General features: G+C 37.1%; 1 protein-coding gene across 2 annotated transcripts in view; it reads left to right on the top strand.

The window, feature by feature from the left end:
• The window catches only part of DEPDC1B (DEP domain containing 1B), a 106,954-nt gene that overhangs the window by 74,070 nt on the left and 17,407 nt on the right, over window positions 1-15,477 (top strand). For both annotated transcript variants that reach the window (XM_030843828.2, XM_030843824.2), the window contains exon 8: window positions 14,421-14,587. In XM_030843828.2, coding sequence (XP_030699688.1) covers window positions 14,421-14,587 — 167 coding nt within the window. The remainder of the gene's footprint in view (window positions 1-14,420; window positions 14,588-15,477) is intronic.

The raw sequence follows: 15,477 nt of genomic DNA, 5'->3' as shown, positions 1-15,477 counted from the left end.
GGACATTTAGGTTGCTTCCATGTCTTGGCTATTGTAAACAGCACTGCAGTGAACATTGGGGCACATGTATCCTTTTGATCCATGTTTTGTTCTGGATATATGCCCAGGAGTGGAATTGTTGAATCGTGAGGTAGGTCTATTTTTACTTTCTTAAGGAACCTCCATACTGTTCTCCACAGTGGCTGTATCAATTTACATTCCCACCAACAGTGTAGGAGGGTTCCCTTTTCTCCACACCCTCTCCAGCATTTATTGTTTGTAGATTTTTTGATGATGGCCATTCTGACTGGTGTGAGGTGATATCTCATTGTAGTTTTGATTTGCATTTCTAATAATTAGTGATGTTGATTATCTGTTTGTATGCCTCTTGGCCACCTGTATCTTCTTTGGAGAAATGTTCATTTAGGTCTTCTGCCCATTTTTTGATTGTGTGTGTGTGTGTTTTTTTTTTTTTTAATATTGAGCCACATGAGCTGTTTGTAAATTTTGGAGATTAATTGTTTGTTGGTCGTATCATTTGCAAATATTTTCTCTCATTCTGTGGGTTGTCTTTTCATCTTTTTTATGGTTTCCTTTGCTGTGCAAAAGCTTTTAAGTTTAATTAGGTCCCATTTGTTTTTGTTTTCATTTCCATTACTCTAGGAGATGGATCAAAAAAGATCTTTCTGTGATTTATGTCAAAGAGTGTTTTCCTCTAAGAGTTTAGTAGTATCTGGCCTTACATTTAGGTCTTTAATTCATTTTAAGTTTATTTTTGTGTTTGGTGTTAAAGAATGTTCTAATTTCATTTTTTTTACATGTTGCTGTCCAGTTTTCCCAGTACCATTTATTGAAGAGACTGTCTTTTCTCCAGTGTATAGTCTTGCCTCCTTTGTCATAGATTAATTAACCATAGGTACGTGAGTTTATTTCTTGGCTTTCTATCCTGTTTCATTGATCTATATTTCTGTTTTTCTGCCAGTACCATACTGTCTTGGTTACTGTAGCTTTGTAGTATAGTTTTGAAGTCAGGGAGTCTGATTCCTCCAGCTCCGTTTTCCATTCTCAAGATTCCTTTGGCTATTGGGGGTCTTTTGTGTTTCCATACAAATTGTGAAAGTTTTTGTTCTAGTTCTGTGAAAAATGCCACTTGTAATTAGATAGGGATTGCACTGAATCTGTAGGTTACCTTGGACAGTATAGTCATTTTGACAATATTGATTCTTCCAGTCCAGGAACATGGTATATCTTTCCATCTGTTTGTGTCATCTTCGATTTCTTTCATCAGTGTCTTACAGTTTCCAGAGTACAGGTCTTTTGTCTCCTTAGGTAGGTTTATTCCTAGGTATTATAATCTTTTTGATATGATGGTAAATGGGATTGTTTCTTTAATTTCTCTTTCTGATCATTGGTAGTTAGTGTATAGAAATGCAACAGATTTCTGTGTATTAATTTTGTATCCTGTAACTTTACCAGATTCATTGATGAGCTCTAGTAGTTTTCTGGTAGCACCTTTAGGATTTTCTATGTATAGTATTATGTCATCTGCAAACAGTGACAGTTTTACTTCTTCTTTTCTGATTTGGATTCCTTTTATTTCTTTTTCTTCTCTGATTGCTTTTACTAGGACTTCCAAAACTATGTTGAATAAAAGTGGCAAGAGTGGACATCTTTGTCTTGTACATGATCTTAGAGGAAGTGCTTTCAGCTTTTCACTGTTGAGTATGATGTTAGCTGTAAGTTTGTCATATATGGCCTTTATTATGTTGAGGTATGTTCCCTCTATGCCCACTTTCTGGAGCGTTGTTTTTTTTTTTTATCATAAATGGGCGTTGAATTTTGTCAAAAGCTTCTTCTGGATCTATTGATATGATCATATGGTTTTTATTCTTCAATTTGTTGATGTGGTGTATAACACTGATTGATTTGCAGATATTGAAAAATCTTTACATCCCTGGGATAAATCTGACTTGATCATAGTGTATGATCATTGTAATTCAGTGTTGGATTTGGTTTGCTAGTATTTTGCTGAGGATTTTTGCATCTATGTTCATCAGTGATATTGGCCTGTGGTTTTCTTTTTGTGTGGTATCTTTGTCTGGTTTTGGTATCAGGGTGAGGGTGGCCTCATAGAATGATTTTGGGGGTTTTCTTTCCTCAGCAATATTCTGGAATAGTTCAGAAGGGTAGGTGTTAACTCTTCTCTAAATGTTCGATGGAATTTTCCTGTGAAGCCAACTGGTCCTGGACTCTTGTTCATTGGGAGTTTTTTTTTTAACATCTTTATTGGAGTTTAATTGCTTTACAATGGTGTGTTAGTTTCTGCTGTATAACAAAGTGAATCAGCTATACATATACATACATCCCCATATCTCCTCCCTCTTGCGTCTCCCTCCCACCCTCCCTATCCCACCCTTTTAGGTGGACACAAAGCACTGAGCTGACCTCTCTGTGCTATGCGGCTGCTTCCCACTAGTTATCTGTTTTACATTTGCTAGTGTATATTATGTCCATGCTACTCTGTCTTTTTGTCCCAGCTTACCCTTCCCCCTCCCCATGTCCTCAAGTCCATTCTCTATGTCTGTGTCTTTATTCCTGTCCTGCTGTTGAGAGGTTTTTTTTTTTATCACAGTTTCAGTTTCAGTACTTGTGATAGGTCTGTTTCATATTTTCTGTTTCTTCCTGGCTCACTCTTGGGATATTGTACCTTTCTAAGAATTTGTCCATTTCTTCTTGGTTGTCCTTTTTATTGGCATATAGTTGCTTGTAGTATTTTTGCTTGAGGATTTTCCAAATGATCCTTTGTATTTCTTGTATATCCTTTGTATTTCTGTGGTGTCCATTGTAACTTCTCCTTTTTCATTTCTAATTTTATTGGTTTGAGCCTTCTCCCTCTTTTTCTTAATCTGTCTGGATAAAGGTTTGTTAATTTTGTTTATCTTTACAAGAACCAGCTTTTAGTTTCATTGATCTTTTCTATTTTCTTCATTTGTACTTCATTTATTTCTGCTCTGATCTTTATGATTTCTTTCCTTCTACTAACTGTGGGTTTTGTTTGTTCTTTCTCTAGTTGCTTTAGGTGCAAGTTTAGGTTGTTTATTTGTGATTTTTCTTGTTTCCTGATGTAAGATTGTATTACTATGAACTTCCCCCTTAGAACTGCTTTTGCTGCATCCCATAGGTTTTGGATTTTCGTGTTTTCATTTTTATATGTCTCTAGGTATTTTTTGATTTCCCCTTTTGATTTCTTCAGTGATGTGTTGGGTGTTTAGTAGCATATTGTTTAGCCTCCATGTGTTTGCGTTTTTCACCGTTTTTTTTTTTTTTTTTTGTGGTTGATTTCTAATCTCGTAGTGTTGTGGTTGGAAAAGTTGCTTGATATGATTTCAGTTTTCTTAAATTTACTGAGGCTTGCTTTGTGGCCCAGCATGTGATCAATCCTGGAGAATGTTCCATGTGCACTTGAGAAGAATGTGTATTCTGCTGCTTTTGGATGGAATGCTTTATAAATATCAATTAAGTTCATCTGGTCTAATATGTCATTTAAGGCCTGTGTTTCCTTATTGATTTTCTATCTGAATGATCTGATAGAAATGGATGGACCATCTTGATGGTCCATTGATGAAAGTTTGGTGTTAAAGTCCCCCACTATTATTGTGTTACTGTTGATTTCTCCTTTTACGGCTGTTAGTATTTGCCTTATATATTGAGGTGCTCCTATGTTGGGTGCATATATATTTACAATTGTTATACCTTCTTCTTGGATTGATTCCTTGATCATTATGTAGTGTCCTTCTTTGTCTGTTACAACAGTCTGATATGAGTATTGCTACTCCAGCTTTCTTTTGATTTCCATTTGCATGGAATACCTTTTTCCATCCTCTCACTTTCAGTGTGTATGTCTCTAGATCTGAAGTGGTTCTCCTGTAGACGTGATATATACGGGTCTTGTTTTTATATCCATTCAGCCAGTCTATGTCTTTTGGTTGGAGCATTTAATCCATTTACATTTATGATAATTATTGATATGCATGTTCTTACTGCCATTTTGTTAATTGTTTTGGATTTGTTTTTGTAGGTGTTTTTTCTTCCCTTCCTCTTTTATTCTCTTGTGATTTGATAACTAACTTTAGTGTTGTGTTTGGATTCCTTTTTCTTTCTCATGTGTATCTATTGTAGATTTTCAGTTTGTCGTTACCCTGAGGTTTTGATATAGCAGTCTATATATATAAACAAGATTGTTTTAAGTTGCTGCTCTTTTAATTTCAAGTGCATTTCCAATATCCTGCATTTGTGTTCTCTTCTTCTTGCAGTTGCTGGTTTTGATATCATATTTGTGTGCAGATGATTTCCAACCTTTACTGTATGTTTTCCTTTACCAGTGAGCTTTTCCGTTTGCTATTTTCTTGTTTCTAGTTGTGGCCTTTCCTTTTCCACTTAGAGAAGTTCCTTTAGCATTTGTTGCAAAGCTGGTCTGGTGGTGCTGAATCCTCTTAGCTTTTGCTTGTCTGTAAAGCTTTTGATTTCTCTGTGGAATCTGAATGAGAGCCTTTCTGGGTAGAATCAGTTGGAAGCTCAGTGGAAGCTGACTGAAGAAATTCTCATTTGAGCACTGGCCTCTAGGAAATCAAATGGAAGGTGTTTAAAAATGTATGAGTTCCAATTTGCATTAGTTACATTTGTGATATCATTGGTCTGTTCTACCCCTAATTGTTCATTTTGATCTCATCTAGGAATTAAAGCTGGTTGTTTCCAAATTGATGTCAGAGTCAGCCATCGGCTAAAATATTTTCAGTAGAGGCTTTGAGGTGGAAAAGGATGGATAGAATGGAGAATTTATTATTCTTAGGTGTCAGCAATAATAGACTAGTGTGTATAGATGGTGACATATATTAACCTTCCCTGATCAGTCCTACTCAAGTGAATATATTTCAGACACCCTGCATTGAAAACCATAGTTTTTAGAACTTTACATAGTGAAAGAAAAAAGTCTTCTAGGTTATGACGACCATAATTTGTTTATATGAATAACAAAGATTATCTAATATAGCAGTCCTGTTAGAATCTGTGGGAAAGTGTATCATATCTAGGTCTGTGCAAACTCGATACATAGGTTGAATCCCAGGAGGAATTAGTCATTCCTTAAACCTTTTGACTTACTTTGATTGGAATAGGATCCCCTTAGATAAAATGCTTTAAAGTAGGTAATCAGTCTACTTTGTTGTAGAAGCTAATTCTGCAGCAATTTCAATGGAAATGGTTTTTAGTTTAGTTAATGAATTTCTTTTGAGGGTTATTCCTTTGCTTCTTGCATGAAATAATTCTGGCTTTATGCCATAACTGTGACCCTGAGAACAGTCATTGATAGGTGAAACAGGATATCGAAGTGTTCTTAAAGAAAAAAATGAAAAAAAAAAGAGACATTTTTGGAGGTTTAAGACTTACCCTTTACTTATACTATACTTCATCTCAGCAGTCTGACCTAACAACATAACTGTGACTAGTAATAAATCTTCATTTCCAAAATGGCAGTTCCTTATATTAAGATCAGAGTTCGGCTGACTCTTGAATAGGGTGAGTGAGATAGTATAGCAGCCTTTACACACACTTCACATGCACCCTAGAATCCACTGAGCTGTGTAGCTTGCAATAAGTTGGCATACTGAGGAAAAGAGAAGGCAGAAAGGAAGCACAAAGAGGCATGGGAGCAGGGAAGAGTGTTTTGGAAAATTGGCTGGCTTGTGTGTTATATGATGTTAATATCTGAGATCCTAGACTGGTGATCTATGGGCCAAATCTGGCTCATGGATACATCTGGTTTAACTTGTGTGTTTTAAAAAGAAAGTTTAATTAATTGTCAAACTTTAAGAAATAGGAAATTCACATAAGAGTTTATATTTTTGGCTTCTGCTCCTATAGGCAGGTGAGTTTGTGGCTGGCTCCTGGTTTATGTGCTAATAGGCTCGAAGGCTGACACAGTAGGTCTTTGCTGTTTGCTTTCTCCTAGATGCAAAGTTTAGAAAATGCCATTGAAATTCACTAGACCGGTTATACATTGGATCATGTAACTCAAAGGCTGAGATCTCCTTTGTTTTTTAACCTAGAAATATCCATAAGGTTAGGTTTTCCATTCTTTGGTTCTTTTGTATAGTGATTTCTAGGAGATCCTCTGGAGCTGTGTGCCATCTTGCTTTGTAACCTCTTTGCCCTCATGCGCTTCAGGTTATCTCAGGGTCCTTATCCCATAGTGGAAAACAATTCCTTTTTTCAGAGAGTGCCTACTTGGTGCACTTGACCAGACAGAGAGCTCTTGCCCATGTTAGTCTGAAGTTCTTGCTGGTGGTGCTCTCTGCTCTCAGGGCCCAGGGCTTATGGCCCAAGCTTTTGAAATTGCAGATGGGCCAAGGTAAAGATACTGAATCACCTCCAAATGTAATGACTACTGTTATGTCAAGATTATTGGAATAAAGTGAGTTAGGTAGTTCTTAAAGATGGAAATTTAGGCAAATGCCTAGGTATTCACTGGCTGTAACTAAACACATAAATTACACACTACTATATATAAAATAGATAAGCAACAAAAACCTTCTGTATAGCACAGGGAACTATATTCAATATCTTATAATAACCTATAATGGAAAAGAATCTGAAAAAGAATTTTATGTATATATATATGCACATATAAATAAATCTATATGATATAGGAAATATATATATAACTGAATCACTTTGCTGTACACCTGAAACTAACACAACATTGTAAATTAATTCTTCAATAAAAATGGTTAGGTGGTGCAGTGGTTGCGAGTCCGCCTGCCGATGCAGGGGACACGGGTTTGTGCCCCGGTCTGGGAAGATCCCACATGCCGTGGAGCGGCTGGGCCCGTGAGCCATGGCCGCTGAGCCTGCGTGTCCGGAGTCTGTGCTCCGCAACAGGAGAGGCCCGCATACCAAAAAAAAAAAAAAAAAAAATTATTGGTATGTTCTGCATGTAAATCCTTTGTTAAATATATTTATTGCAAATATTTTCTCCTGGAGTGTGGTTCTTTTCCCCCCTTTTCTTAACAATGTCTTTCAAAAAGCAGAAGTTTTCAGTTTTGAAGTCTATTTTATTATTTTCTTTTATGGTTCATGCTTTTTGTATCTCAAGAAAATTTTGCCTACCTTTAAATATTGTACTATTTCATTTATAATGTTACTGCCTTACAACAACATTCTTTCATTTTTTTCCACTGCCCTTTGTGCTATTGTTATCATACATTTTAGTGCTACATATATTTTTAATAATGTGTTATAACCCTACTATATATTGTTGTTATTTTTTCTTTAAACAGATGATTTTCTTTCTTTCTTTTGTTTCTGTTTGCTTTCTTTTTTAATATTTTTTCTTCCAGTTTTATTGAGATATTATTGACATACAACACCTTATAAGTTTAACATAAACAGCATAATGATTTGACTTGCATACATCCTGAAATGATTACCAGAATAAGTTTAGTGAACATCCATCATGTCGTTATAGATGCAGAATTAAAGAAATAGAAAAAAATGGGTTTTTTTCCCTTGTGATGAGAACTCTTAGGATATACTCTGTTAACAATTTTCATATATAACATACAGCAGTGTTGATTATATTTATTTTGTTGTATATCACATTCCTAGTACTTATTTACCTTATAGCTGGATGTTTGTACCTTTGATTGCCTTCATCCAATCCCCCCACCCCTGCCTCTGGCAACCAGAAATCTGGTCTCTTTTTCTATGAGTTTGTCTATTTGTTTGTTTTCGATGTATTGACCTGCAACACTACGTTAATTCCTGTTCTACAACATAGTGATTTGATATTTCTGTACATTTTAAACTGATCACCAAGATGAGTCTTTTTACAGTATGTCACCATACAAGATATTACATAGTTATTGACTATATTCCCCTAATGTACTAAATGTATATATATGTAATTTCATACCTGTGATGCATTTATTTTGCAACTGGAACTTTGTACCTCTTAGTCTCCCTCACTTTTTCTTTCCTCTCCCCACACATCTCCCCTCTGGCAACCACCTGTTCATTCTACGTATCTATAGCTCTGTTTTTGTTTTGTTATGTTTGTTCACTCCTTTGTTTTTTAGATTGCACGTATAAGTGAAATCATACAGTATTTGTCTTTCTTTGACTTATTTTACTTAGCATAATACCCTCTAGGTCCATCCATGTTGTTGGCAGTGGCAAGATTTCATTCTTTTTAATGGCTGAGTAGTATTCCATTGTGTGTGTGTGATATATATATACATACACACACACACAAACACACACACCTTCTTTATCCATTCATCTATTGGTGGTCATTTTGGTTGCTTCCATATCTTGGCTATTGTAAATAATGCTGGAATGAAATAGGGGTGCATGTATCTTTTATAATTACTGTTTTTGTTTTCTTCAGATATATACCCAAGAGTGGAATTGCTAGATCATATGGTAGTTATATTTTTTAATTTTTGAAGAATCTCTATAATGTTTTCCATAATGGCTGCACCAACTTGCATTCCCATTAACAGTGCACAAGAGTTCCCTTTTCTCCACATCTTTGCCAACCCTTACTTGTTGTCTTTTTGATAACTGCCATTCTGACAGGTGTGAGGTGGTATCTCACTGTGGTTTTGATTTGCATTTCCCTGATGATGAGTGATGTTGAACATCTTTCCATGTGCCTGTGGGCCATTTGTATGTTTTCTTTGGAAAAATGTCTGTTCAGATCCTCTGTCCCCTTTTTAATCAGGTGGTTTGGTTTTCTGATGTTGAATTGTATGAGTTCTGTTTTTTTGGGGGGGGGTATTAACCCCTTATTGGATACATTGTTTGTAAATCTTCTCCCATTCAGTAATTGGCCTTTTCCTTTTGTTCATAGTTTCCTTCACCATGCAAAAAGCTTTTTAGTTTGATGTTGTCCCATTTGTTTATTTTTGCTTTTGTTTTTCTGGATACATATCCAAAAAATATTATAAGACCAGTGTCAAAGAGCACACTGCCTGTTTTCTTCTAGAAGTTTTATGTTTTCAGGTCTTACATTTAAGTCTTTAATCCATTTGGAATTTATTTTTGTGCATAGTGTGAGAGAGTACTCCAGTTTGATTCTCTTGCATGTAGTTTTCCGGTTTTCCCAGCACCAATTATTGAAGTGGCTGTCTTATCCTTATTGTATATTCTTTCCTCCTTTATTGAAGGTTAATTGCTCATATTAGTGTGGTTCACTTCTGGGCTGTCTATTCTGTTCCATTGATCTGTGTGTCTGTTTTTGTACCAGTACCATACTGTTTTGATGATTGAAGCTTTGTAGTATAGTTTTAAATCAGGGCGTATGCTACCTTCAGCATTGTTTTTCCTCCTCAAGATTGTTTTGGCTATTCAGGGTCTTTTGTGTTTCCATAAAAATTATTTAGAATTATTTATTCTTGTTCTGTAGAAAATGCCAGTGGTGTTTTGCTAGGGATTACATTGAATTTGTAGATTGCCTTGGGTAGTATGGCCATTTTAACAATGAGCACGAATGCACGAGCACTGCACATCTGTCCAGTTGTTTTTGTCATCTTTGAATTCTTTCATTAATGTCTCATTGTTTTCAGAGTACAAGTTTTTTATCTCCTTCATTAGATTTATTCCTAGGTATTTTATTCTTTCTGATGAAATTGTAAATGGGATTTTCTTAATTTCTTTTTCTGATAGTTCATTATTAGTGTATAATAATGCAACAGATTTTTGTATATTGATTTTGTATCCTGCAACTTTACCGAATTTGTTTATTAGTTCTAACAGTTTTCTGGTCCTGGACTTTTGTTTGTTTGGGGTTTTTTCATTACTGATTCAATTTCATTATTGGTAATTGGTCTGTTCAAGTTTTCTGTTTCTTTCAGATTTAGTCTTGGGAGACTGTACATTTCTAGGAAGTTATCCATTTCTTTTAGGTTGTCCAATTTATTGGCATATAATTTTTGTTTGTGGTAATCTCTTATGATCCTTGTATTTTTGTGGTATCTGTTTAACTACTCCTCTTTCATTTCTGATTTTATTGATTTGGGCCTTCTCTCTTTTTTCTTGATGAATCTAATGATTTATCAATTTTATTTATCTTTTCAAAGAACCAGCCTTTAGTGTAATTGGTGGTTTTTATTTTTCGTTTTTTTTTTTGTTTTTAGTCTTTTTTTCATTTGTTTCTTCTCTGATATTTATTTCTTTCCCTCTACTAACTTTGGGCTTTGTTTGTTCTTCTTTTTCTAGTTCCTTTAGTTGTAAGTTTAGGTTGTTTGAGATTTTCTTGTTTCCTGAAGTAGCTTGTGTCACTTCCCTCTCAGAACTGCTTTTACTTCATCCCATCAATTTTGGATCATTGTATTTCCACTCTCATTTGCCTCCAGGTATTTTTTGATTTCTTCCTCTTTTTGTTTTGTGTATCCTTTGACTACTTATTGTAGACATAGGTGAATTTTACTACTTTTGCCTTTTAAACTTCCTATTAGCTTTATAACTGGTTGATCCACTACATTTACTGTATGTTTGCCTTTACCAGTGAGATTTTTCCTTTCATAATTTTTACATTTCTAGTTGTGGCCTTTTCTTTTTTGCTTTGAGAAGTCCCTTAACATTTTTTGTAAGGCCAGTTTGGTGGTGATGAAGTCTTTCTAGCTTTTGCTTATCTGTAAAACTCTTTATCTCTCCTTCAACTCTGAATGATAACCTTGTTGGGTAGAGTATTCTTGGTTGTAGGTATTTTTCCTTTCATCTCTTTGGGTGTATTGTTCTACTCCCTTCCAGCCCACAAAGTTTCTGCTGAAAAATCAGCTTGTGGTTTTATGGGACTTCCCTCGTACCTAACTAGTTGATTTTCTCTTGCTGCTTTTAGAATTCTCTCTTTACATTTAATTTTTGCCATTTTAATTATAATGTGTCTTGTTGTGGACCTTTTGGGGTTAATCTTGTTTGGGACTCTCTTTACTTCCTGGGCCTGGATGTCTTTTTCCTTTGCCAGGTTAGGGATATTTTCAGCTCTGATTTCTTCAAATAAGTTCTCTTCCCCCTTCTTTCTCTGTTCTCCTTCTGGGACCCCTATAATTCAAATGTTAGTATACTTAATGGTGTTCCAGAGGTCTCTTAAACTATCCTCATTTTAAAAAGTTCTTTTTCTGTTTTTTTTTGTTCAGCTGGGTGAATTACCACTGCTCTGTCTTCCAGACTGCTGATTTGTTCCTCTGGGTCTACTATATCTAGTCTACTATTGATTCCTTCTAGTGTATTTCAATTATTGTATTCTTCCACTTTGTTTGGTTCTTTATGTTTTCTAAATCTTTGTTGAAATTCTCACTGTGTTCGTCCATTCCTCTCCTGAGTTCAGTGAGTATCTTTATTGTCATTACCCAGAACTCTTTATTGGGTAGATTGCTTATCTCCACTTTAAGTTTTTTCCCTGAGGTTTTGTATTGTTCCTTCTTTTGGAATATATTGCTTCTTATCCTAATTTTGCATAATTCTCTGTTTTTATGTCTATGTATTTAGTAGGTTGGTTACATTTCCTGATCTTGGAGAAGTAGCTTTATATAGGAGATGTATTGTGGGACCCAGTGGCACATCACCCCCTTCTGGTCACCAGAGCTATATGCCCTGCGGGTGCTCCCTACGTAGGCTGCGTTTGCCCTTTTGTTGTGGTGAGGCCACCTACTGTGGGTGCACTGGGAGGTGGGGCTGCTCCCCTTCACCCCCAGCCCAATTGACTGCAAGGCCCTGAGTCGTGTGGTGGATGTGGGCTTGCTGGAGGGTGGGGTAGGCTTCACACATGGCTGGCTCTGTGACCTGGTGGTCCATGTGGCTGCTGTGGACCCGCTGGTGGGGGGGGCAGGCCCCCTAGCACTAGTAGATTAGAGGGAGGATTCCAAAATGGTGCTTGCCAGCACTGGCTCATCACGGTAGAATGAGCTCCCCAAAATGGCTGCTGCCAGTGTCTCCACCCCCAGGAAGAATCCCAGTCTCCTCCTCCCTCTCTGGGAGACTCTCCAAGATGAGCAAGTTGGTTTGACCCAGGCTCCTCTCAAACTACTGCTTCTGTGCTGGGACTCAGAGTACATGAGATTTTGCACATGCCCTTTAAGAGTGGAGTCTCTGTTTCCTCCAGCCCTCCAGCCCTCCTGAATGTAAGCCCCACTTGGTTTCAAAGCCAAATGTCCTGGGTGCTTGTCCTTCTGGTGCAGGAACCCCAAGCTGGGGAGCCCCATGTAGGATCTGACCCCTCACTTTCTGGGGAGGACCTCTGCAGTTGTGATATTCCTACCATTTGTGGGTTGCCCACTCATTTATGTGGGTCCTTTAATATTGAATCTCTGCTCCTCCTACATGTTTCATTGTGACTCTTTCTTTATATCTTTAGTTGTGGAAAATCTTTTCTACTAGTCTTTGGGTCATTTTCATAGCTCTGTAAGTAGTTGCAACTTTGGAGTGCCCATGGGAGAAGGTGAGTTCAGGGTCTTTCTACTCTACCATTTTGTCCCTCCCCCTACCCTTGAGTGTTTACTTTTATGCTTTGTACCATATACTAGGAAATAGGGCTTGCCAAAAGAAATGCATTATGATTTCAATTATCTTGAAGTCTTATTTATAAAACTGTGTGTGTGTGTGTGTATATATATATATATATATATATATATATGAAACATATAAAGTTAAGGTGAAATTTGACTCTCCACAGGTGTTTATAATTTGGTAAAAGAAGGGATTTGTGGCCTAATGTGATAGAAGTCTTTGTGGCAAAAGTGAAAGACTTCATGGAGAAATAGATCTAGAATGTAATTGGTCTTTACCAGATCCAGCTGCTACCAGTTCCAACCTCATGCAGACTGTAATCATGCCTTGAATCTTCCTTCCTCCCTCCCTGTTACTCCTTTACAGTCTATTCTCTATACAGCTGCCAGAGTAAAAATAATTCAAACCAAATGGCTCTCCTGCCCAGAATCCTTCAATGGCTTCTTGGGTCACTTACAGTGAAACCCAGAGTCCTTAATGATAGTCTACAAGGTTCTACATGATCTGGCTCTTGGCTTCCTCTCTAACCTCATTTCTGACTTGAATATTCCTTGCATACCCCTCTCTCTTCACACTGCCCTCATTGCTGTTCCTCAGACATTCCAGACATACTCCCTTGTCACAATCTTTGTCATTGCTATTTCCTTTACCGTGAAGATTTGTCTCTGTGATATCTGCCAGGCATACTCTCATTTTCTTCAGATTTCTGCTCAAATGTCCCCCTTAGCGAGTAACTTTCCCCAAAACTCTAGGAGTATTTTCTCATCATTCCCCAGCTCCTTTCCTTTTTTTCCTTCAAACCCAAAGTCCTTAGTCTGGCATTCAAAGCCTTCTAAGGTCTCATCTCTGCTAACCTTTTTCGTTTCATTTCTATTGGGCACTCACAGCCTATGCTATAGTCTTATTGAGTGACTTACAGGTTCCCTAATATGCCTGTTGCACATGTCTCTTGCAGCACCTCTCACATTTTGCTACTTACTTTTTTATGGGCCTCTCCTTCTCACAGTGCATAAGCTCTTTAAAGGAAGGGGCCTGGCATATTTTTATATTTCTGAGACCTAGCATTGTTACTGGCATATCGTACATGGCCAGTAAATATTTACTGAATATAAAAGATGGTTTTGTCTCCAAGCAGAGACTAGTTGGAACTTGAAAAAGTTGGATATGAACCAATAAATGGGTGAAAGCAGTTTCATCTCTTCAGAAGGCTTGGAGGTGTGTGTGTCCAGAGACAAATATGGTTGAAGAGAGCACAATATTAGAATACCCTAATTTTTAGCAAAATCATATTGGGTGAGGAGGGATGACATGTAACATGATTGAGTCATCACACTTAGCTAGAAAAAATAGCTTAAGTGGGAGGAAGGTGTTATTTAGAAAGAAGCAGAGCCATTAGGCACCGGAATGACTCTAACAGCATTAATCCTATTATTTAGTCTGTGAGAGTCATGCAGGATGGTGACCATGTGAGGAAATAGTACACAAGGGGAAACTTCAGGGCAGTGATGGCACATTCATGTTCTTGCTCATGCTGTCTTGGACCTCTTGCAGAGTGTTGAGAGTTAAGTTAGGCTTAACCTGACTGCTCTTGGCTCAGAGGGAAGGAATGCTATGAAAATTTAGTTTTATCTGTCAAGGGTGTGGGAGGGGGAAATGGCTGTATTTGTTTTATATATTTGCCAACGCTGGTTGGTGGTTCGTGTTTTCTATGCAGATTTGTGACAGTGGATCTATGTCAGTTAGCCCAGTATAATTGCACATGCAAACATGCTTTATATAATTTTAGTAATACATGTTTTGTAAAAATGTGAACATAATAGAGTCAGGTAGGCTATAGGTTTTTAAAGGATTAAAACCTTTTTTTTTTTCTAAATCAGGTTTGTTACAAAAAGAGAAAATGGCCATTGAAGCATTTCAAGTTTGCTGCCTCCTCCTGCCTCCTGAAAATAGAAGAAAGTTACAGCTGTTGATGAGGATGATGGCAAGGATCTGCTTAAATAAGGAGATGCCACCACTGTGTGATGGCTTTGGCACCCGAACACTGGTACGTTGATTTCTAACATCTACGAGGACTGGAGTTTCGGGGTTAAAATTCACTTGAGTAAAGTTTACTAGCTTGGCAACCAGAGGAAGGTACAAGGCAGGCCGACTTAAAGAGCCATGGCTTGGAATCCACCCAGACTGGTATTGTGCTTTTGGTCTTAGTGACTTAAAGAACATAATGAAAAGTAAAGAGTGAGTAGGGGTAGAGTGAGTGTAGAGATAGCTGCTGCATCCTGCCTGCTGTCAACACAAGAGAAGGAAGCGTGGACAGAAAGGATTACTGGCGTGTCAAGAAACAGCATTCTCTCCTCCAGGACAAAAAGAGTCGCAAAACCTTTGTTACTATAACCAGTAGGAGAAGATGCAGCATATATCATGGATTAAAGAGGGAAGAAGTGAACTATAGAGTTAGACCAGACAACTTGGAAGGAAAGAATGTGTGTCTTTCAGGGTATGATCTAAGGGTCCATGAGTGAGGATATTTCTTAATATATTCTGTTTTGCTTAAAAACAGGCTAATTTTGAATTCTACTTTGTCATGTCAGCATGTGTTTTAAAATAGGGTCTAGGTTTAGGATTATTTACTAGCAAAATTTATTAATTTTCCTCAAAAAATATCTTAGAGCAAAATTGATGTTTCACTGGGATGTACATCCTTTCTATATGTTGGTGAACCATTGTGTATGCCTGAGGGTCCACTGTTCGACTTTTAGAGGTGTGGTATAAGATCAGAGGACAAATCAGCACCCAGTAGAGTGATTCTTGACCTTTTTTGGGGGGTGGGTGGATGGGTAGGTGGGCTAATGGACCTTTTTGTAAAGCTGAAGAAAACTTTGCACCTATTCCCCAGAAGAATGCATGTGTAAAATTTTCTATACAATTTCAAGGCAC

The sequence above is a fragment of the Globicephala melas genome, chromosome 3 (assembly GCF_963455315.2).
Source record: "Globicephala melas chromosome 3, mGloMel1.2, whole genome shotgun sequence".
Taxonomy (NCBI): Eukaryota; Metazoa; Chordata; class Mammalia; order Artiodactyla; family Delphinidae; genus Globicephala; species Globicephala melas.
Note: the sequence above shows the minus strand (reverse complement) of the source record. Positions and strands in the feature narration are given on the sequence as shown.